Raw genomic sequence first — 24436 nt, 5'->3', positions numbered from 1 at the left:
TGGAGAAAAGAAATGTTTTACTTCATCTGGCTTCAGTTAAGCGCCTTAACAGGTAGCATTATTTGGTTGATGCTTAGTAAGGAAATACAGTAGTTCCAGTTAAGTCTTTGGAAGTATGGGGACAAAGAGAAATGTTGAGTTTACTCAGCACTGGGTCAGGGATATAGCAAATCATTAGTATTAGGTATCATGTTGTCACAGTAACTTTTTTCCAGAGTATAAACTATAAAACTGTAAGTTTTAAAGTCTGAAACTACCTTGGTTGAGCATTTCAAAATCCTTAGGCGATTCTAAAACTTGTGCATCACTTCCTGATAAAGCATTCTGATAAGAACCAGGAGAAATCTCAGGTTTCTCAAAACAAGCAAAAAACATAGACATTAGCCTTGTAATTTCAAACCTGTGATTTGTTGCTTTGAAAATTAAGGATTGCTTTCAGAATTTAACATGATTTTTATTTTGGGCTCCTGAATTGCAAACCAAATATTTCTTTTTAACAAAAGAAAATCCAGATGAAGAAACCCCTGTAAAAATATTTTAATAAAATGTATCTTTATTTCAGTATCTTAAATAGTGAAGATGAAGAAATATTCAATAATGATGAAGAGCATGAATATGCATCCAAAAAAAGGAAAAAGGACCATTTTAGAAATGACAAAAATACTCAGTGTAAGATCATTTTCATTAATAATTTCATATTTACTTGTTGACTATGTTGATAAATTGAATTGCATTGACAGTGCTGTCTTACGACGGTAAATGCTGATACAGTTATATAAGTAGCAGCACTGTATCCAGAGTTGCCCACTGACTTAGTGGTCAGATATTTGCAGCTCAACCATTTAGTTGAGTAAGTCATTAGTAAGATTTGCTACAATGAAACCAAAGACAGGAAAACCTACAAAACAGCCTCTATGTCTGAATGTTGAATAGCAGTCCTCAATTCAGGTCCATTCACTCCCAAGCAGGGAGGCTGAACCTTAGGGACTTTGACATTGGGCTTTGGTGCAGGAGACGCTGCTGGTTCGGAGCAGAAGGTAGACATGGTCAGAGCTGGAGCCATGCAGGCGGGACGGGGATGGGGAGGCTCTGAAAGGGCCCCTGTGCAGATGCCCAGACTTGAGTCCCTGAGACCCTGTTAGTGAATTCAGTCGTGCGCCCTCTGGAGGCCCCCATGGACAATGTAGTCATGATCCTCGGAGCTTTGGAATATGAGTGACTTGGAAAGTGTATTTAAATGGAACACCATATGGGGCAAGGAAAGAGGAAGAGAACTTTTATTAGGGTGTATGCACCAAATGCACTTTTATAACCATTTATGTTTGGATATGACTGCAGTCACTTGGTGACACTATTTTCTTCCAGGTTACCTAGATGTGGTACTGTCATAAATCATCTTTCATGTAAAGATGTTTCAGTACCTCTTAAACTGATATTAGGAAACGAAGCAATTCTGGTTGCATTTAGCCAAGTCAAAGCATCTCTTATCTATATGATGTCAGATAATTTTGTTAGCATGTGCCACTGTTGAAGTTCCTTAAAATCTTCATTTTGTAATGATTCACCAGCTTTTAAAAACAAAGTTAATTTTTATTCTAGGTTTTTATCGTGAAAAATGGATCTATGTCCATAAAGAAAGCACAAGAGAAGTAAGTATTCTGTTATAAATAAGAGTATATATTTTGTATTGTTACTGTTGAATATGTGATGTTACATTAAATTGTTTCTTTTGCAATATCAGACCTGTGTCCACATTCTAAGAGGTGAAAGCATAAGAGGGTCTTGAGACAGTGTTTCGTGTGTGTGGTGTATGTCAATGCCCCGTACGAATCTGAATCAGCCAAGGGCTGTTTCAGAAGAAGTATGGACCCCCAGGTACTTTGATATTTCCTCCCCTGCCCTCCCCAAAAGCTGTTCGTAGTGAGCCTCTGGTACTAATAGGGCTGTGCCTTGGCTCTCCTGTGTTGGGGGTTGGTGAGAACAGTTTGTAAACCCCTCATTTATTTTGTAGAGTAGTAGCTAAGGCGATGTTGGTAGTTAAGCTGGAATCTGAAAAGAGCAGTTCGAGCCCTGCCCGCCTTTCTTTTGCAAAAGGTCTGTTCACCTCAACTCTGCATGTTTCCTTCTTCTCTTGGTATCTGGAGAAGCTTGCTTCCATCTGTTGTCTGAGAAACTCTGCATTTGCCTTATTTTGCAACAATGGGGGAAAATATTCAGGGAGCAGTTGTTTAGCATGTATTATGTTAGCGTAAGTTAAGGGTTCCAGAAGTGTTAATAGTGGGTGTTCTGAAACCAGTCCAGCTTCCTAGAAGCTTAAGGATTAGATTCTGAGATAGAAAATTTATCCGACCTATTTGGCGATGGTTAACATTGTTAAATGGGTATGAAACCACTCTAACCCGTAACATACACTCCAGTACACCATTGGAAGGCGTTTGGCGAATCTGACCTAGTTTGAGCTTATGAAAGACTGTTAGACATTTGGACTTCCCTGGTGGTGCAGTGGTTAAGAATCCACCTGCCAATGCAAGGGACACGGGTTCTAGCCCTGGTCCGGGAAGATCCCACATGCCGCAGAGCAACTAAGCCCGTGCACCACAACTACTGAGCCTGTACTCTAGACCGCGAGCCACAGCTACTGAGCCTGCATGCCACAACTACTGAAGCCTGTGCGCCTAGAGCCTGTGCTCTGCATCAAGAGAATCCACTGCAATGAGAAGCCTTTGCACTGCAACAAAGAGTAGCCCCTGGCCTTCCCTGGTGGCGCAGTGGTTGAGAGTCTGCCTGCCGATGCAGGGGACGCGGGTTCGTGCCCGGTCCGGGAAGATCCCACATGCCGCGGAGCGGCTGGGCCCGTGAGCCATGGCCGCTGAGCCTGCGCGTCCGGAGCCTGTGCTCCGCAACGGGACAGGCCACAACGGTGAGAGGCCCGCAAAAAGAAAAAAAAAAAAGAGTAGCCCCTGCTTGCCGCAACTAGAGAGAGCCCGCGCGCAGCAATGAAGACCCAATGCAGCCAAAAATAAATAAAATAAATAAATTTATTTTTTAAAAAAAAGAAAGACTGTTAGACATTTCATTTGCTGGGTGTCACCACACTGATTACAGGACAGAGGTCCAGGTTCGGCTCCACACGCAGCAGAGGGGGAACTTGCTGTGAGTCTGCGGGGTGTTGCATGGGTCCTGGGAACCGGCACAGGCAGGCACAGGAAGGGGCCAGGACTCGGAGCTGGTCCCATCTCTCTCCGCATCAATCACGCCTTTGGTCTTCTCACCTGGGGCCCGCCAGGTGTTTGCTGCTTGTGTGCTTCAAACGTGTGATTTTATTTCCCCCCAAAGAAGAGGCTGTTGTGAGATGGGTGGCTGCCTGGAAGGAACACCAGTGTTTGGAATTCTGTTCACTGAGAAAGAGAATAGTTACCGGCTGTGATTGATTTCAGGTTATGATCGATATCCAGTTAATCTTGGCTTCCGCCACAGCTCCCAGGAAAATATTTTGTACTTAGTGGCTATTCAGTAAAAATACATAATGAATGTTTTAAATAAGTGTATCTTGTTGGCTTGTGCACACATTGAGAGTGTTGTTGGGATTTGGGTGTAAAACCAAATCAGCCCTCACGGTGCGTCTTCCGTCAGAGCCTAAGGATTTCCCCTCCAGCTCCCCCTCTGGCCCCGCTCCTGTCCTCTGTTGGAAATGTGAGGCGTGTTTATCACCTCATGTCTTCTGTGGTTATTCCCCACTTTATCTGTACCCACAACTCTGCATTGAAGATCTCTTTATGTTCTAAGTATTCCAATACAGGAGATGGAGTTTAAAATGTCTTCTGAAACCTAGGGTAGAGATCTGTACAAACCAGTACGGAATATAGGGCATGTCACTGCCCACAGTCACGTCCCGTCACCCCTAGCCCTTTGCACCCACACGCTGGTATTCAGAACCCCACCCCACTCAGGTGCCTCTTCGCCTTGATCCTGAGCGGCTGGGCGTACGTCCAGGCCTGAAGGCACACAGGACTCCCCGCAGAGGAATCGAATTCCAACGTGTAGTTTATAGCAGATGCTTCTTCATAGTGGCCAAGCATGATTTATGTATTAGTAGTTGCACAGCCTAGAATACATCCAGTTATTTTATGATTTTAGGCTTAATTTTGTCCTCCCCCAAATGCATGCCAACAAAGGAAATTGACAAATATTTAATCAGTATTTATCCTTGTCATTAAGTGGTGTAGAAATGTCAATGCATAGTGTCTTGATTATACATAAATGACTTAAATTTAGCATTGTTTTAATTTTACACTATTTTCAGCTAAATATCGAATAGATCATAATAAGAACGAATATCCTTTGCCAAAATTAAAAAAGAAATTGCGCAGACTAATTCACGTTAACTGTTAGCTCATTTTGACTCATGACTCATTTGACAGATTTTCACTTGTGTCTGTTTTTCCAGAGACACGGCTACTGCACTTTGGGAGAAGCTTTTAACCGCTTAGACTTCTTCAGTGCGGTCCAGGACGCCCGGAGGTTCACTTACGTGGCCAGAGTGAGTATTTTATTTCAGAGACACTTGATGACACTTTGGAGCGACTGCGTTTTGAGGATTATCATGTGAAATATTTAAGATGCTTTTGACAGCTGCATACAGTTGTGCTTGTTCGCTGGTAGAGAACCCCCGGGGGCGGGCGGTCGGGCGAGGCTCCAGGCTGGCGCTGGGGCTTCTCCAGGCTCCCACGGGGGCAGGGGCACACTCCCCGCCCGTCGCGCTGTTGGAGATGCAAAGAGGGGGCAGAAGTTATCCTGGGAATCCTTACCCGGTGGCTTCACATGTGTTTTCTACTTTGTGTTTTTCACGGAGTATGATCCCTGCTTACTAGAGGGACAGTGGGCTAACAGAAAGGAGGAAATTTATACCGAATGGAACTCCACAGAAGCCTTATTGTGTTAATAACACGTTTTTAGAGGAAATTTTTATCTTGGCCTACATTCAGAAAAGAAAGGATCTTGGGCTTCCCTGGTGGCGCAGTGGCCACAACAGTGAGAGGCCCACGTACCGCAAAAAAAAAAAAAAGAAGAAAAAGAAAAGATCTTGCCATATATTCCATTTACTGTCTGCTTTTATTTGCCTAACAAATTTATTCACCCTCTTACTATTATAGGCAAAGAGTAAGTGATGGGTCATGACGCTGTTAATTTTGGATTTTTTTTTTTTTTTTTTTTTTTTGCGGTATGCGGGCCTCTCACTGCTGTGGCCTCTCCCATTGCAGAGCACAGGCTCCGGACACGCAGGCTCAGCAGCCATGGCTCACGGGCCCAGCCACTCCGCGGCATGCGGGATCGTCCCAGACCGGGGCACGAACCTGTGTCCCCTGCATCAGCAGGCGGACTCTCAACCACTGCGCCACCAGGGAAGCCCAATTTTGGATTTTTAATGGTGCTGTGAGACTCTGGAAAGATATTCCTTGTAATGGCTGCTAGGCATTTGGAAGTGCTACCAGAAGGACAGAAAACTGGGTGGTTAAATGATTTGAAGCCTGAGTGTTTGGTTTGGTCCCGGTCAGAGTTTGCCGGGCATCCATGTGACCAGCGCCTGGGGTTGCTAGCCACGTGCGCTCTGTAGCCTCGCCAGGTGGGGGCTGTGTGGAGGCCGTGGTCCCTCCGAGGGTTCGAGTTCTCCCAGGTGCCTGCGCACCAGACGGGGGCCTCCGCCAGCTACCTCTTCCCTCCAGGTGACCGAACCGGGATTTGACTCCACTTTGTAGAAATGCCAAGATTTGAGTATCCAGGAAAACGTGTGTCAGCAGAGAGGTCTGTTAGACAGTAAGCGTTTACCCACATGCTTTTTGATAGTTCAGACCATGCTTAGTTGTCTAATACCAGCCGCTCTGGGCCGCAATCCACACCAGGGATTTTACTCGTGGGGGCGTGAGAGAGACTCTGGGGCAGGACGGAGATGCGGGAGGGAGCATGGAGATGGGGGAGGGAGAACCGAGCCTCCTGGTTTCGGTGCCGGGCTTTCTGCTCGTCTTGCTGGTCCAGGCCCTTGGTTTGCTGACCAAGAAGGTCTGAGCGTTCTGTGCTCTGTGTCCTGCTGAACCTGGTCACCTGAACAGCCTTGGGATCTTTGTTTTGTCCGCATGCTGATCTCTTTTTCACTGAGGAGCCTTCCTTCAGATGTTGTCCTCATCCTCGACAGTAGTACCTGGCAGATCGTAGACTTTGTCTGCTGGTTCTTTTGTAGTATGTGTAAAAAAATACATAACTAAAAAGTAAAATGCATGGTGTGTCCACGTGCAAACGCGTGAAGTGGCATTTCTCTGCATCGCCTCTAGAAATGGCCGCCAGGGCTGGTGGCTTTGGCAGCTGCTGAGGCCACTATGCGAGGCCCGCCAGCACCACTGGGCCCTCCCACATGGCTGGCCTCTCTCTGTGGCACTTCCGTGATGGCCGAGTGCTCCCACCAGGTGGGGCCTCCCCATCAGGGATCCTCACCTCCTCACCCTCCTCCTGCCTCTGCTTCCTGCTCCTTCAAACCCTTTCCGAGGCCAGTTACCTTCCCAAACTGATCTGCTTATGTCTACCTTCTCCGAAAGACAAAGACAAACGAAGCCAGCTGTCAGTGACTCTGTGATCGGGTCCACATGCCGTGGCGTGCTGTCCCCTGGCCCTAGTGACTCTGTGATTGGGTCCACGTGCCGTGGCCATGGCACACTGTCCCCTGGCCCTAGTGACTCTGTGATCGGGTCCACGTGCCGTGGCCATGGCGCACTGTCCCCTGGCCCTAGTGACTCTGTGTTCGGGTCCACGTGCTGTAATGTCTCCTCTCCCTTCCCTTTCCTCCTGTTGCCTCCCCAGCAGGCCTGATGCCCCCACTTGCTTTCTTTTGATCGTGCTCTGTGCCTCACCTCTGGGTGACATGTCCCCCTGCACTTGCTGCCACCTTGTCTGTGGGGGTGGGATCCCCTCTCCCTCGGCACCCGCCACTGGGGCGGAAGCACTGCTTTGCGGGTCTGTTAGTGAGTCATCGTGCGGTCAGTACCCCTGAATCGCACTGAATCGTAGTTGGCTTCAGTGGCTGGAGCAGTGTACTTGGCACCTCTCTGCTGCTTTCATGTTTACACCACACTTACCAGGACAGTGAGGGTCTCTTGCAGTTCTTCTCAACAAGAGAATTTCCCATAACTTGTACTGTGTTGTCCAGATGGCCACTCCTTAATATTAGAAGAGCTGTAGATGTACACGCAGTGGTTTTGAAATGATTGATGAAAGAGCTTCCTTACATCTCGGATGGCATGCAGTAATATCTCCCCTAAGAATTTATATGAAAAAATTAGTAGAATGCATCTTTTAATTAACATTTTATATGAAATACATTTGTTTATCTAAAATTAACATTTTAAACTGAGGCTAATCCATAATTACTACATAGTTTCGGAATAAAAATTAGTATTAGAGTTTAGTGTTCAGTGTAAATTGTTTTAGTTGTCAAAACAAAAATAAGTAGTTTGGAATGGAAGTTTAGTCTTTATTCTCCTGTACTTCGGCAAGAATGGAAATTTGACGTCTTCTAATTACACAAATCCACATTAAATTGTCTCTTCCACATCCTGTATATGAAATAAGCCACTTTTGGTATTGTCTGTTAAAAAATATGTGAAACGTCTTCATGCCTAGGTTACTTTTACAATTTTTCAAAATTTTAGTCTGATTTTGAGGAATAAACATTGTTTTTCCAAGCTGCACTCGCTCAACTTTTAAAAGGAGAATAGAGAACTAATTTCATGTGCCATGTTCCTCAGAACATGGCACCTAATTTAGGGTCGCTGTTGAATCACATAGGCAGTGCCTGCCGGCGCTGGTGGGAATCGTAAGGAAGGTCTGTAAACATGGGGTGTGAGCTGCCCCTCAGCACTGTGGTGGGATGAGTGGGTGGTCTCTCACACGCTTCTCGTGCATTCGGCCTGTTCTTAAACCTCATTCACGTTACATTTTGTCCATCTGGCCACGGATAAGTCCAAACACCACTTGTTGCTCTGGGTTAACACGTGCGTAAACACACACACCGCCTCCGCTGCTGAGCTTCGTCGGCACACTTGTAAACAGTCGTGTTCTTCACCACCATTCAGCAGAATTTGTGTTACAAATGTAATGCCGTATATTTAGTTTCAGGCTAGTTGGTTGTCAGTGATATGGCTATTGTGTTAAACTGCTGTTAAAACTATCTTGTAATTCACCAAAAAATGCTTATTTATAGATTGAGAATGTTGTCTTGGCCGGCTACTGAAAAGCCCTTAGCATAATTTATTGAACTATTAAATTTATTTCCAGAAAATCAATAGAAACTGGTCTTTTCCCACTAGTAATTTTTCTCTCCTTAACTGATTATTTGCAGTTATTATTTTATAATATGTGCTGAGAAACTTCCTTATTGGGGGAAAAAATGACAGTCAAGATGCAGTTTAGACTTGGCCCTGGTGAGTGGACAGTTCTTAATATCTGGTCCGTAATTGAGCTTACTTCTCATTCATCCCATTTATATGTAATGTATAAGTAAATTAAAAGCATTTTTGGTCAGTTTTAGGACCTTACTTTCATTAAGATAAATCAAAGACTTAAATTTGGTGGAATTTTGAAAATTTTAAGTAGAAAAATTAACCAAAGGCTTGGAATTATTAGCACATATGTAGTTATTTTGCCACAAAGTGGGAGATTTATAGCAGTCAGAGTTGGTATTTTAAAAGGCCTTTGAAGTGGGCTTTTAGCTCAGTGTCATGATTGGAGACTGAGTGTCCACATCTTGACCTCCCGCCTAGTAGTCGGTGTCCCCTGGTCTGAGGTGGGAGGGATGAGAATGTTGGTGCCCACATTGCTGAGCACCCTTAGGAGAGGTGCACGGTCACATCCTGTGAGGTTGACTTGTCTTTCCAAACTAACAGTGTCAGGGAATCTTCTAATTCACATTCCAGCCATAGACCTCGTCCCATCTGTCAGCGATACACACTGAAGTTTCAGCAGTGCAGAGAGGTGGCGTCTGTGCACACCCGGAAACTGGGCAGCCCCTCAGTGCCAGCCCTTCCTGGGGGAGAGTTGGGTTGTGTCTCTCTGTGGAGCGTGTAGGTCATGCATGGTGGCCCCCTGGAGTCCGAGGCCCCCCAGCACTGCGGGGACAGCAGCTGCGCGTCCCCTGGGAGAGACGGGGCGGGCGCAAGGAGGGCATGGACTGGAAGGGTCGGCATCTGGGGGCGATGGCCAAAGAGGCTGTCAGGAAACTCTCTGAGAGCAGCACAGGGTAGCGGTTGAAATGTATGACAATGCCAGGTGTGCTGTGCTTCCTAAAGTAGGTTCCTCTTAGGGGAAAAACTCTCAGAATCGTTCCGTTTATGTACCTTTATTTGGGTTATTTGGAAAATGAGTTTATACTTCATTCCCTGCCTGTGGTCAATGAGCTTTGTTGCCATCTGTGATGACACATTATTGACTTCATTTGGCTTGTAAATAGTGACTGTTTTTTACCTTGGTTACCTTAACTTCCTCACATTAACTTCCCTGTAATTGGAATGTGTTACTCACTGAAGGTTTGGTTTCTCTGAGCTTTATTTGAAGCCTCGTCACAGGAGCATCAGGTTTTATCTGTGACAGTAACTCAGCCTCTTGACGGCCCTTCCAGCTCGCCCGAGGCTCCTCCCTGAGCTCGGGGGAAGCCACGCCCGGCAGCGGGCCGTCCTGCGTGTCGCCCAGGGAACAGCGGGAGGTGCCGGATGCTGGCTGTGTGTGCTGCACCGTCATATTCGTAGCGTTAGGAGAGTTGAACTGTGTGGCTTAATAAAATATTTGTTGAGAAACATTTTAACAGACGTTAATACTCACTGCTAGCATTCATGGTCTGTTTAGAGAATAGGTGCTGCCCGGCGGGGCAGGATCTGTGAGGTTTAATAATTGATCGGGCCTTTCCAGCGGTGCTGCTGAACCTGTCGTCTGTGACGTGTTTAAGTCCCTTCTTGTACTCGGGGTCGTACAGAAGGAATCTGCTAACCCACTAGTCACAGTAGGGGATCAGGAAATATTAATAAATACAGGGTGTGCTTAGGGTGTAACAGATGCACTTATTAGGGTGCTTACGAGAAGTCGGTCATGGAAGGTTCATGTTTATACAAGGTGGAATCGCGCAGAATAGTAATTTCTCCATTTAGAACATTTCACTAAAGGGGTAGGACTTCCCAGAAGCGCATACGATATTCTTAAAGGATATTTCAACAACTTTATGACTTAGAAGGAAGTTTGGCGGTGGAAACCGGATTTCTAAGAGGGATTGTTGGGTAGGGGTAGGGGATTAAGAGGATCAAACTACTGTGTATAAAATAAACAGGCTACAGGGATACACTGTGCAGCACAGGGAATGCAGCCAATAGTTTATAATAACTGTAAATGGAGTATAAGCTTTAAAATTGCCAGTCACTGTGTTGTGCACCTGAAACTTATACAAATGAATAAAATAAAAGGATTGTTGAGTGACTTGGCCAGGAGGATGCAGCAGGGCCGATTTCCTGGTTTTGCGCTGTGGCTCTTGAAGTGAAAGGCGCCAGGGACCAACGGTCAGGCTTGGAGGCCCCACGGACGCCAGGGGAGCTCTGAGAGGCCACAGCGAGTGCAGCCCCTCTGCAGCTCAGCCCGGCCCCCAGGGACTGCCCGCGTTTTGTCACAGACGTGTACGTGCAGGATCCCACCCTGAAGAGCCAGAGACGAGGGTGTCGGTGTGAGCAGGAAGAGGGGCAGTGAAAAGGTCTGGTGACAGGAGGCCAAGGGGACGAGTGCGGATGCGCCACTTGATCTCAGTGGACAGACCCTGAGTTCTCACTGTCCTTCGAGATGGCACACCTCTCATCACTTTCTTTCCATTTTTGTCCTGTGTCAGGATTAACTGCGGGAGGTGGAGGTCAGAACGGGACCCGGCCTCGGGCCGAGGAGTCGGGCGGCCGAGCGGTGGGCCCGGCCCTGCTCCAGGTGCGCACAGGCCATCCCGGGAGGCTCGACGGCTCACAGAGCACCCTTGCTGCCTCTTCACTTCTGATGCGCCGCCAGCTTGGTGGGCTGGGTCACCGTGCGCGGCAGACGCTGACGTGAGCCACAGAGGCACTCCCGTCTTGCGCATGGGTTGCCTGCGTGAAAAGTTCAGTTGTAGAGTTTTGCTTAAGTCTTTTCACTGTTCCACATTCCTATATTAGAGGAATGACCGTGTTTTTGAGGAATTATTTCTAAATAGCGAGTCTGCGGGCCTGAACAGCGTCCCCCAAGGTTCACGTCCACCTGGAGCCTCAGAACATGACCTTATTTGGAAGCGGGGTCTTTGCACGTGTCATCAGTTAGGATGAGGTCCTGCTGGAGTGGGAAGGGCCCCAAACCGATGACTGTGTCCTTAAGAGAAGAGGAAACAGAGGCGCAGTCACAGGGAGAAGCCACGTGAAGAGACTGGCCCAGGGACTCCACAGCACTGGGAGCTGAGCGAGGCAAGGAGGTCCCCTCCCTGGGCCAGGACGTACCAGGACCCTGCCGACACCGGGGTCTGGACCTGTGGCCTCAGAACCGCTGACGTACCCCGCGCGGCGGAAACCGTGCAGCAGGGCTGTGACTTCTTCCCTGGGGCCGTGTGCTTTTCCCCTTGAGAGGAACGGTCACGCTTGTTCATGTTTTGTCTTCTGCGAAGGACCGAGCATACTTCTTCCCACGATAGTCAGATAGTCTCACACCATCTCACTTAGAACGTGTGGAAAAGGAGCCTGTGTTAATTCCTGACATGCGTGGAGACATTTTAAAACAGTGGCCTTTTGAGTTCAGGGCGACTGTTGAGAGGGACCATCCGTAGAATCTCTGACCTGAGCCTTTGTGTGTCACGTTGCCGTGTCTTGGGTCGCAGCCCAGCTTGGTCCCTGTCACGTGCCCACCCGCTGGGCACCCCCCCCACACACATGCCCCCAGCACCAGGAACAGACCTGGAGCTGCTCCACTCGCAGTGAGCGGACGGATGAGCAGGTTGTCCTGTGAGTTGTTCTGGTGATTTTTTCCATGGTAAACATTCTGCACAAATTCTACCTGAATATGAACTGGCTCGTAAGAGACTCTAAAATAATTAATTTGCTGGTCATTTTACTGAACCTACAGGCACCTCCTCTTTTCAAAAATACTGGTATTTAGAAATGGAGGAAGTTCCTTATTAGAAAACAAATTCTTCACAAAAGGAATGCTCTCTGAGTTCCTTAGCACAAAAAGATACGTTTACATTTTATTAAAAACGTCCTTCTTGTTGATTCAAGAATTGGCTATAGGCTACTTACTCCAGGAGTTTCCTCTCATTTTTCCCTTTAAAAAGTGTTGGATTAAAGTGAGCTAGCAAAATATGTAACTGCTCCTAAGAACAAGATTCATGAAGGAGAAGAGACCACGTGGGACCTCCCAGGGATGCCTGCTTCCAGTTGAAGGAAACACTGCTGGACACTGACTGGACAGTTTGACCTCAAGAGAATTAAATTAGATGTTGTAGCTCTGACGTTTTATGGGATGTGTGTGTCCAGCCAGCAGGAGTGCGCCGATTAGATGGCATGTCCTCTGGAAATTTGAAATATCACTAGCACAGAGTCTGCAAGTGTCCAGTACCATCTTCATTTTTCTTTAACTTCCCGCATATTTATGCTGCCAACAATGTAACTTGTAGAATGTGACCAAACGCAAGAACTAAGAATTCTTTTAACAAAACTGAAATTATAGATTGTGCAACGATTCAATTCATAGAAGATAACAGTTTTTCCTTCTGCCAGTATTAGAAGTCAGTGACTAGGATGAGAGTCAAATGAGGTGTTAATTCCCACGGAGGGTGGACAAGAGGGACAATCCGAAAAGAGGTCACTTCTCACAGGCCATCTGCCCGAGCTGGTCCCCCAGATGGGACCCTTGTTCTTGACGCAGCCTGCGTTTGCTCTGCTTGAGATACCCTCATCCTTGGGGGAGGAACGGGGCCACAGACCTTGGGAGAACCTGATGGAAGCTCCTGACACTCCCCAGAGAGTTATAACAGCATGGACTCAGAGTCTGCGAACAAGCCTGGGTGCTGGCACTGCTCCGGCTTTGTGAACATCTCAGCGAGAATCTGCTATTGCAGAGTTTAGGTCTCATTCCTTTTTCATTAAATACAGTCAAACTGAGAAGACTTTTAAAATCAGGTAATCAACTTGCACATCGCTGAAGCCTGTGGAAGTTGTTCGCTGCGTCCTGACACGCGTGAGGTGCACGGGACGCAGCGTGGCACGAGTTTGCAGTGTTTCAGTCCTGAATCCGGTCCCTGTTACTGTGTGACTTTGGGGTCATTTTCCTCATCTCTGGGCCTCAGTTCTCGCTGTGCAGAGTGATAATACAGTACGTCTCCTAGGGGTGTTGTAAGAATTAGGCAGTCACGTCCAGCCCTTCCGGTAGCGCCTCGGTAATAATGGGTCAGTGTGGAAATCTGCGTGAAGCCAGGAGTGAAGACGGATGGCCACCGGCCTCTGCCCGTCGAGGGTGCCCTGTGCTGCACGAGAGCGACCCGAGCACGAAACCGTCACCCTCTGTCCTTCCCGCGCACCCACGCTGTCATCCTGACCATGTGACGCGTGCGCTCGGGCATTCCAGATGTGCCTGGGAGCTCAGATAGCTGAGGTTTTCTGTACTTTTATTTAATTCTAGCTTTAGTATGTTATCATCAGAGAGTTCGGCCTGTACAATCTCTGCTTTTTTGAAATGCATTAAATTTTCCTTTGTGGCCATTTTCATAGTGGATTTTTGTAAATATTCTATTAACACATAAGAAAAATGCAGATTCTCTATTTGAAGGATCTAAGTTTTTCTGCTTATTTATTAAACAAGGTTTGGCAGTTATATTATTTAATTCTTCCACATCCTTACGTGTTTAGAATTGTTAAATTTGAAGAGACGTATAAAAATCTCCCACAATATTTGTATTTTTGACAAATTCTCTTTAAGTTTCCAACAGATTTTGTCTTATATATCTAGCTGAATAGAGGCTAATGCGTGGTTATATCTTTGTAAATTGTCTTCTGGGGGCTTCCCTGGTGGTGCAGTGGTTAAGAACCCACCTGCCAATTCAGGGGACATGGGTTCAAGCCCTGGTCCATGAAGATCCCACATGCCGCGGAGCAACTAAGCCCGTGCACCACAACTACTGAGCCTGCGCTCTAGAGCCCATGAGCTACAACTACTGAGCCCATGTGCCACAGCTACTGAAACCCACGCACTTAGAGCCCATGAGAAGCCACCGCAATGAGAAGAGAAGAGAAGCCACCGCAATGAGAGAAGCCACCGCAATGAGAAGCCCACGTACTGCAACGAAGAGGAGCCCCCGCCGCCACAACTAGAGAAAGCCCACGCACAGCAATGAAGACCCAAAGTAGCCAAAAAATAAATTAAAAAAAAAAATTGTCGGGCTTCCCTGGTGGCGCAGTGGTTGAGAGTCTGCCTGCCGATGCAGGGGACACGGGTTCGTGCCCCGGTCCAGGAGGATCCCACATGCCGCGGCAAGGCTGGGCCCATGAGCCATGGCCGCTGAGCCTGCGTGTCTGGAGCCTGTGCTCCGCAACGGGAGAGGCCACAACAGTGAGAGGCCTGCATACCGCAAAAAAATAAAAAAATAAAAAAATAATAAATAAATAACAAGGGCTTCTCTGGTGGCGCAGTGGTTGAGAGTCCGCCTGCCGATGCAGGGGACACAGGTTTGTGCCCCAGTCTGGGAAGATCCCACATGCCGCGGAGCGGCTGGGCCCGTGAGCCATGGCCGCTGAGCCTGCGCATCCGGAGCCTGTGCTCCGCAACGGGAGAGGCCACAGCAGTGAGAGGCCCGCGTACCACACACACACAAAAAAATTAAAAAAAAAAATAAAAATAAAGAGTGCCTGTGTCCTCCTGTGCCCATCTTCGCAGCGTCTGCGATGGTGGAAGATGGCGCGTTCTCAGGGCTGGATTCAGCGTGTGCAGCATCCTCGTGGGGTCCCGGGACCCTGTACTGCACACGCGCGAGGCGGCAGTGGTGCCAGGGAGGTAGCTTAGATCTGGGGTCCCGGGGGCTCCCTGGGCAGCTCTCTGAGGACCGTGGCCCACGGGCTCCATGCTCTCATTTTTCTTTGTGGAGCAGGAGAGGCGTGTATTTGCGTATTCTGGTCTGTTTCTCTCGGGTCCTGAGCGTCTTGAGAGCAGGGAGCCTGTCAGGGAAGGTTGGTTGTTACTCACTGCCCAGGGCCGGTGGCTCTGTCTGTCGGGTCAGCGCTGGGAGCCTCACCCCTTCCGGCTGTCGTTAGCAGTGAAGCTGGCCTCAGGTCTCTAAGTTGGTTGTAAACGCAGGCGGGGGAAAGGGTCTGAGTCAGTTAAAGTGGTGCTGATTGTGATGCTGGTAGAACAGGGAAGACGGAAGACGCTAACATTTTGCTTTGTGACCACCTAGAGGGGTGGGACAGGGAGGGCCAGAGGGAGATGCAAGAGGGAGGGGATATGGGGACATGTGTATATGTATAGCTGATTCACTTTGTTATACAGCAGAAACTGACACACCATTGTAAAGCAATTATACTCCAATGAAGATGTTAAAAAAAAAAAGATTGAGGGGCCGGACTGACCTTTTGTAGCCTTGGGCTTCTCAGGTGTTCTCTGCCAGGGCCCCGGAGTGTTGTTTCTGTATTCACTGCAGTACAGGACACTTTTATGTAAATATACTGGAAGTTGCAGAATGATTTTTTTCCCAACAATCATCATGTGAGTGTCATATTTGCAATTGTTTTTTAACTTCCACGGTCAACGTGGCAATGTGAGTATGTGAGTTAGCATTTTCTTTTCTCCCTCTGGAAACTCACAGAGGCAGCTAGGAGGATTGGGAAGGAGAGATGAAAAATTCCTTTTTTCATCAGAGAAATAGGCAATGTAATTCACAGATTCTAAAATCTGTTTAAGGCTTACCCAGAGTGGCTCAGATTGGGCAGAAACAGTATGGGAAGAAGTGAATGGATGTGTCCAGGTGGCGAGGACTTGGCAGAAGCAGCTCTGGACCACACCAGAGACACGCGTGGTCCAGGGCGCGGCCCCGCGTGGGAGACGGAAAGTACAGGACGTGAGGGGACGCAGGGAAGTGGCCGACACGGGATTCCTGAGACCCAGTTTGTACAGAGAGGTGGGCCGTGGGTTCACCGAAGACTGATACGGATGAGCCGTATTTGTGACAACCAGCTCTCCCCGGAGCAGCACAGGGGAGGGCACGGCACTGGGGCCGAGAAGCGGGAGGGCTGTCCCGTCCTTCCCAGGCCTTCCCCGCCGGCCGCCGTGCCGGCATCGTGTGCTGAGAGCAGCCGAGCCCCTGACGGAGCAGGAGCCTGGGAGGGGCAGTGCCGTGTGCATCAGGCAGGAGGCTGGGGGGGCAGACGTGATGTGAGGCGGTCGGGGAAGGTCCGGCTTGCCTCGTGGGAGGCTGGGATGTTCAGAGGCTAGGGCACAGCAGGGCGCCGGGTGGACCCCCAGAGATGTGCCGTGGTGGGGAGGGTGTCACGGCCTGCGGCCTGCGCGCTCCTTCCCTGTCGCTTGGGGGCGTTTCCCTTCAGAGGTGATGCTCCCCTGTAACTCCCCCCTCCCCCCCACAGCTGTTGCAGCTGATCGCAAAGTCCCAGCTGACCTCGCTGAGCGGTGTGGCCCAGAAGAACTACTTCAACGTTCTGGATAAAATTGTTCAAAAAGGTAAGGTGATGACTGATATTTTTAATAATCTAAATCTTAATTAGAAATTCGGTGCAAGGAGATTGGATTTTTCTTTTATTTCCCCCCAGTATTAATGGTGTCAAATAATGAGATGGTGTCAGGGCAAGGGCAAGGGCTCGGCTTGGCTGCTCAGTTCTTATGTTGTTATTGCTGTTCTTTAAAAGGTGCTTTTGCATACAGAAGAACATATTGTAATGAGAAAGATCATTTTTTTTGTTTTGGGGCCACACTGTGTGGCATGTAGGATCTTAGTTCCCCAATTAGGGATCAGACCCGAGCCCCCTGCAGTGGAAGCGCGGCGTCTTAACCGCTGGACCACCAGGGAAGTCCCAGAGAAAGGTAATTAATCCCTGAGTTTTAAAAAGACACTGTTTCATGGGTAACTAGTCACAGCTCACCTTAGCTGTATAGTGTTTCTATAATTAGCAAGGTTGTGACTTAGTTCTTAGGCATCAGAGAAGCCTGTCATTTTAATTTAATGTTTGTCCTGATTAGTTAGTGGCCAGTAATAAACGGAACTTTGAGTTTATGCATATATATGCCATTTTAAATATCCATTCTCATGATTAAGTCTAAAAGAAAACAGAGTCTGTCAGGTTTAAAGGCAAAACTGTAGACTCAACCAAAAATACACTATCAGATAATATTTTGAAGTTTTAAAATCTCATCCTACTTGTGGTATCTCAGAAATGATGCCACTTTGGAGTTGCAGTGAAATTAGATCATAATTTTTTATTGTGGTTAAATATACATAAAATTTACCATCTTAACCACTCTTAAGTGCACAGCTCAGTGGTGTCAAGTACATTCACATCATTGTGCAACGATCGCCACCATCGTCTGCAGAGCTCACCTTGCAGAGCTGACACTCTGTCCCCATGAACACCAACCAGCACGACCCTCCCCCCACTGCCCAGCCCCTGGCGCCCACCATCTACTTTCTGTCTCTATGAATTTGACTATTCTAAGGACCTCATATAAGGAGAATCACACAATACTTGTTCATTTGTGGCTGGTTCTTATCATAAGGTCTTCAAGTTTCATCCACGTCGTAGCACATGTCAGAATTTCCTTCCTGTTTAAGGCTGAGTAATATTCCATTGTGTGTATATATCACACTCTGTGTATCTGTGTTATCTGTTAATGGGCCCTTGGGCTGTGAAAGCAGGTCATTCTTAACAGCGGGGGTCGACTGTATCAGTGCATTGTTTTTGTTTGTTCCAGTTCTCGATGACCACCAAAACCCTCGCCTAATCAAAGATCTTCTCCAAGACCTAAGCTCTACCCTTTGCATTCTAATTAGAGGAGTGGGGAAGTCCGTTCTGGTGGGAAATATCAACATTTGGGTTTGCCGGTTAGAAACTATTCTCAACTGGCAACAGCAGCTACAGAATCTTCAGATGACTGAGGTATGCATGCATTTCTTGGCCTACAAGTGAGTACGCTCTGTTTTTCTATTACAAACACTGTTGTTACTTCTAAGCGTACGTGAAAGACTATTACAGCTTCTCCAAAGGTTTTTTTCCTTTACATTTCATAAATATTAAACTGTTGTAAGATGGATTAAGACCAGAAGACCCTTTAATGGGTTATAGGTGTCATTGGAAGGACGGTGGGGATGGTAATTACTAAAAAGAGCTGATCCTGTGGGTGATGAGGTGGTGAATTAATTTACCTTTACAGGAGATTAGGTATTTCAGGCTAACATTACGTTCAATGAATTAAGGCTAAATTGTATAGTAGTGACTGTGTTCATCTGTTGTGGCTTCTCTAAGGTTGATGTGTTGTACGTTGCATGGTGTGTCCATGTGTTTGTAGTTCAGAAGGAGCATGCAGCTCACTCCAGTTGTTCTGATGTTGTTTGTTTATTCTGGTAACTAGTTTCATCAAGAAAAATGTTGACCCTATTGACTAAAGTGTTTTAGGTTGTGTTTTATTTATCTCTGGTTGCTTTCAAAGGTGGCCTTGGAACACCGTAACTTTGGGCCATTTATTTGCTATCTAAATGTGGGATTTACAAAGAGCAATGATTCCCTAATTAAGGCCCTACAGTTACAAGGGACAATCTAACATCCAGTGTCCAGGCGGCCTTGGTGTGAGCGCCGCACAGACCCCACCTCGTTCCCATGGGCAGGGGCTTGTGCTGTGAGGGCCACCTGCCTGAAGACACATGCACCTGGGGTGTGTCTGCTATCCAGGCCTTGATAGACGTGGCCAGGTGCCACTGTCCCCTAGTAGCTGATGCGTGGTGACGCCTCGTCAGCTGGCGAACTTGGGGAGCGTGGGTGTCAGTGGTCGGGATCCCCAGGAAAGGGAATGCTTGTCGCGCAGGTCCAGGCAGGGCCGCTGCTGGGCGTTATCTGGAGAGAAGTGGGGAGGAAGGAGGGGCGGGCGGCCTTCCTGTCGCCTGGGCCTCAGACGTCAGCGTGAGCGCCCACTCCTGCGCCTTCTCACTGGAGTAAGCGCGCGGGTCCTCCCAGCAGGTGGACAGCGGCCTGACGCTCAGCGACCTTCCCGTGCACATGCTCAGCAACATCCTGTACAGGTTCTCGGATGGGTGGGACATCGTCACTCTGGGTCAGGTGACCCCGACGCTGTCCGCGCTTAGCGAGGACCGGCGGCTGTGGAAGAAGCTCTGCCAGTACCACTTCGGCGAGAAGCAGGTGAGCATGCGCTCCAGCCCCAGCGGCCAGGCCTGGCCACTTCGGGGAATGGACTAGAATCACTCACGGGAAAGCTTGTTCTTCATGTTGAGAATGAGCTGTGATTCTAAACACAGCCCAGAACAGAGAAGCAGAACAAGAGCAGGTTCTTCCTGTCGAGGACGGGCCCCTCGTCTTTCCCGTAACTCGAGGCCTCTCTCCAGGTGGTGTGTCACCGCTGAGATCACGGGTGGCCATCCACTCCCTGCACCCCTGCCCTCCCAGGACCGGGACTAGCCACGGGGACCGGCGGACTCGTGTGTGTCCCCCTCATCGTTGCCCCCCTCCACGCCCCCTGCCCCGTGGTGTTTCTGGAGTGAAGCACTGACAGCTGGGCACCCCGGACACGCATGGCAGCGTGAGGGCAGGGGACAGTCTCGGACGGGGCAGGGGGCAGGGCGTCCTTGCCGAGGGGACAGACGTCACGTGTCTCTTCAGACACGGGCTCGGGGGACGTGTGGGGTCACGTGCCCGTCCCCCAGGTGGACACGGCCACTCCGGAGGGCATGGTGGGCAGGGGCGTCCTGGCGGTGGGCAGGGTCAGGCCCTGAAACGGAGAAGTGCGTGCTGGAGGGGGCGCGGCTGGGCGCGGCCAGGCCACGGGGCCGCTATGGTCCCGCTTCTCGGGGCGGGCGGGGGGGGTGCCCCGGAGTGGAGTCCAATGTTCCGAGGAACCGAGAAGCTGTTTCTCAAAGTCACCGCCCCATCGGGCAGCCCCCGACTGCGCCACGTTCTCGTCCCCGCCTGTTACTCTGAGTGTTTGGTCACAGCCTCGTGGGGGGTGTGAGGGGCTGCCTCCTCCCATCCCTGATTCCCGAGGCGCTGAGCATCTTTTCATGTGCTTGTTGCCCATTTTATATTTGGATTTTGTTTGTTACTGAGTTGTGTTATTTTTGTGTTCTAGTTACAAGTCCCTGGCAGATACATGATGTATGTAACTTATTTTTAGCTAAATAGTATGTCGTGGACATCATTCCAGATCAGAACCTTTAAGTCTGTTTAACAGCTGCATGGTATTCCATTGTATAGATTGAATTATATTTGAAATTTAATTTCAAATAATTGAATGTTTCATGCAGTATACTGCTTTTAAAATTGTTATGCTATGAAAACCGTCTGATTCTGAACAGAATTTTGTTTGTCTAGTTTTGTAGACACTTGATCCTTTCAGAAAAAGGTCATATCGAATGGAAGTTGATGTATTTTGCACTTCAGAAACATTACCCCACTAAGGAACAGTACGGAGACACACTGCACTTTTGTCGGCACTGCAGCATCCTCTTTTGGAAGGTAAAAATTTCAGATGTACTCTTGGAGTTTTTGAGGATTAAAATTTGGAGAAACAAACTCTTCACCTAACGGTAATGGTAAAAAAAAAAAAAAAAAACAAGTTGTATTTGTGATAAGATAATGATGTATCACCAAGGACTGGGGCAGGGGAACAGGTTCACAAAAGTAGAACAACTTGCGGTTGGACCTGAATGTCAGGCCACCCACCCCGTCCCCTTGCACTGTGGTAGCAGGTGGGGGCCTGTCCCCGAGGGCGGTGAGCGAGCTGGCTGGCGCCTCGGCCCAAGTCCTGGAAGGGCTGCTTTCTGCTGTTGTCGAGGCTCAGCCTGAGATGAGGCTCAGGATTCCCCACCCTCTTCTGGAAGCTGAGGGGGGCCCCTCACCTGTCCTCCACACTCGGCCTCAGCCTCCACTGTCGGGACCCCCGAAGACGGCAGCTCCAGGGGGCTTCTCCTCACAGCCCTGTGCCTGGAGCGGAGGCGAGGCCCACGAAGGTGCCCGGGTTTCTCATGTGTTTGAGCCACACTTAGCAAGTCTGGTCCTCGGTGGAGACGGAGCCATGTCCGCAGTTGTCTGGGCCCGTCCCCTCCCTCTCTGGCTCCCTTACTCTCCTATCCAGACTCTGATAAAAACAAGTTTCCAGGGTGGGGGAGTGGGGTGCTTCCATGCACCTCCTCTCAGTAAAATCATTTCCATAGTTTGCCTTGAGTTTGAATTTGCTTATTAACGTTGTGAAATTTCACTAGGGAGAAAAGTGGCGAAACTGGCAGGCGGTCTGCGCCTGCCCCTCCGTGTCCTCGGGCGTGGCTGTAGGGCCACAGGCCTTCCGCCTGGTCAACACCTTGGCGGTTTGTGTATTTCTTTTGCTCTTCGTTTATCTCTAATTTGTTGCCTGGATTACATGGCAGACTCTAAACTGTTGGGAGAGAAATGACTACTTTAAATTGTTTTCATTTCAGATTATATCCGTGGTAATGTGGCTCTTTTTTAACTATAACCTGTGGTTGTGGGGTGAGAGGCTCTGTGTCAACAGAGCTTTACCTCCTGTGCTGCAGGCGAGCAGGTCCTGCTGTCCCCACCCCTGACCAACAGGAGGTCACGTTATTGGTAATTTGTTGTTTTGTATTCTAGTGTGGCTTTTCCCACACAGTTAAAAAGGAGAAATGTGTTACGTGGCTGCCTCGGCTGTTCTGTGGAACCTTGTTCCTCTGGGGCAGGGGCACCTCGCGCTCGTTCTCGCCGGTGTGCCGGCTGCGTTCTGCGGGGACGCGGGCGAGTCAGTCAGCGGGATTACAGGACATAGAGCGGAGCCCTTATTGTGCGCCCTTGGTCCCAATCACAGGGATAGAAACGCACAGCCGGGCAGGTGCCCGTGGAAAACACGTGAGGAGGTGTCTTCGCAGCTGAGTCAGAGCAGGTGAGACCGTCTGGTTGCTGCTCTGAACTGACGCTCCTCCCCAGGGTTTTCTGTTCTCCTGAGCAGACCACTTCATTCCAGAGAGAGACTGGGAGCAGTGGTGTTTCTTCCTGGGGCGGAAGTCTCCGCCCTGGCATGTGATGGGCGTTTCTCTAAGAATGCCGTTGCAGAGCGTGGGAGCCGTCCTCCTTAGTCTCCCTGTGGTTGGTGTAAGAATGTGCTGCTGAGGCATCGAGAAGCACGGAAGTTCTGGATTTTTTAAAACTGGGACGTGATTTTTTAGGTTTCCAGAGGAACTGGCCTGCAGATTTTGTTTATGAAAATTCAGAACAAGTGTCTCCTGCTGGTCTTCTGGCTCTGAAATGTTCAGTCTTGCCTTGAAGGCTGAGCACCTTGATGTCCACGCAGCCTCAGGCCTCAGGGCCTGGCTCGGTCCACCCATGGGGTCACATTGCAGCTTTTTCTCCTAGAGGCCATTCCAACTTTATTCTGAATCTGTGGGTGGAAATTAAAACAAAAAAAAGACGAGTCTCTGGAATTTCTGGTGGGAACTGCTTGCAGCGTCAGCTCCCGGGGAGGCCCCCTGCGTTGCCCCAGGTGCCCGGACTCTCCCCCCGGCTCGTGCCGCACCACCCCGTGGCCTCACCCCAGTTCCCAGCCTCGTGGAGCCTCCTGTCGGGGCAGACCTGCCGCGTGGAGTCGTGAAGGTTAAGCAGTGCCCTGCCCTGCGTGGGGCTGGTGCTCGGAAGTGGCCCCTGTGCTTTGACGCACCTTCGCCAGCACTTTCTGCTGATGGGACGACAGCAGTGTGACACCATCAGGTGCTGCCGGGTGCTGGTGGGGACCCACTATGGTCTGGCTCCCGCACGCTACCAGACTCGTCCTCTTCCGCCCATGCGGGCCTGGGCTCTGACCTCTCAGCTGCCCCAGCCATCCTGTCTGTTCTGGCTTCACTCTCTGGAGTCTGGGGGTTAGTTTTCTACCTGCCTTTGTGGCAACTCCTCCAAAGTAAAAGGAGGGGAAATACTGGGCTTAAGAACTGTGCAGCACAGTCTTGGAGTCACTGAGCCGAGTCAGCCAGGCGAGCGCAGGTGCCCGGCTCGGGGTCTGTCTGGCTTCCGTGGGGCGGCCCTCCCGGGTCGCTGAGTAGTGATGCAAGACCGCTGTGTTGCTTCTGCCTGACCGTCCTCCAGCTGAGTTTCTCGACTTCATGGAACTTCGGTCAACACTGGGGGTTGGGTGAGTTGGAAGCCGGACAGGATGAGTCCAGTTAAAGGCTGGGAATCAGGACCCCGTGTCCTTTTTTGTCTCGGCGTGTCCACTGCCAGGTCCACACTGCGGGTCTGTGGCCGGAGCAGGGAGACTGCTGGCCCCAGCCCGCGCTGATGGCCAGCCCCCGTCTCCAGCGAGGGTGGGGAAGCCAGGCCAGGTGGCCGGGCTGGCAAGAGGTGAGAGAGGCAGGTTGGTGCTGACTTCGAGCTGGAAACCGTGGATGAGCAGGCGTCCGCGCGGGAGCGGGCTCTGGGGCGCCTGGGCTCGCGTGGAATCTGGTTCGTGCTCTGAACTCCACGGAGTTGACTCCCAGTGAAGTGGGAGTGAGGGAGCTTCCGAGAAACCTGCCGTAAATAATATTTAAACCGTGTCAGTGTCGCTCTGCGCGCTGGGAGTGAACAGTTCCGACGATTATTTAGCTCTGCAGCGTCATCAGTTGTCGGTCCAGGACTCCAGGAAGTGGAAACTGTGGCAGCGTCCCAGACGGCCTGCGGGTGCTGTGGCCCTTCAGGTGCTGGACGGTGCCTCTGACTCAGCTGCCCGATGATTTTAGCCATTTTCGTAAATACACATCCAGCCTAAATGCTAAGTACAGTCTGGCTCTTCCTAATAACCCTGTTTTCCCTTTTTTCTTCCCTTCTCTGCACTCCTTCCTGACCCTTTCTCCGCCGTCTCCAAGGACTGCCGCCTTGCTTTATTACTCGAGGTACCTCCTGCTCTGCCCGCATCTGCGCGCGTCCCCAGGAGGCCGGTGCCCCTCAGGCCGCACCCTCTGCTGATGTGCGACTGGCCTGCTTGCTTTGCCACGACCGGGGGTCCCATGAGCTGCCCTGTAGACCAGAGGGAGGGTGTAGGCTTGGCCGCCGGGTCCCCAGCCTAACTGGATCCCAGTCCCGAGGCTGCTTTGTCTCCTGACCTGAGCCCCGTTTCTGCTGCGGGACGCGGTGCTGGGCCCTCTGGTGAGTGGGGTGGGCGGTGCCGAGAG

At 49.7% G+C, this 24436-nt stretch overlaps 1 protein-coding gene across 10 annotated transcripts in view; it reads left to right on the top strand.

The window, feature by feature from the left end:
- The window catches only part of FBXO25 (F-box protein 25), a 59623-nt gene that overhangs the window by 23637 nt on the left and 11550 nt on the right, over window positions 1-24436 (top strand). For 4 of the 10 annotated variants that reach the window (XR_009530802.1, XR_009530803.1, XR_009530801.1 and 1 more), the window contains exons 3-10: window positions 563-669; window positions 1600-1649; window positions 4448-4540; window positions 16656-16749; window positions 17995-18179; window positions 19251-19433; window positions 20619-20762; window positions 24131-24157. Coding sequence is in view for 7 of the 10 variants with exons in the window: in XM_060086071.1 (XP_059942054.1) it covers window positions 563-669; window positions 1600-1649; window positions 4448-4540; window positions 16656-16749; window positions 17995-18179; window positions 19251-19433; window positions 20619-20762; window positions 24131-24157 (883 nt within the window). In the remaining 3 variants the exon portion in view is untranslated. The other 6 variants (XM_060086076.1, XM_060086074.1, XM_060086073.1 and 3 more) reach the window with 5 other exon arrangements.

This window comes from Mesoplodon densirostris, chromosome 20, assembly GCF_025265405.1.
Source record: "Mesoplodon densirostris isolate mMesDen1 chromosome 20, mMesDen1 primary haplotype, whole genome shotgun sequence".
In the NCBI taxonomy this organism is placed as follows: domain Eukaryota; kingdom Metazoa; phylum Chordata; class Mammalia; order Artiodactyla; family Ziphiidae; genus Mesoplodon; species Mesoplodon densirostris.
The sequence above is the reverse complement of the archived record's forward strand: the minus strand, read 5'-3'. Positions and strand labels throughout refer to the sequence as shown.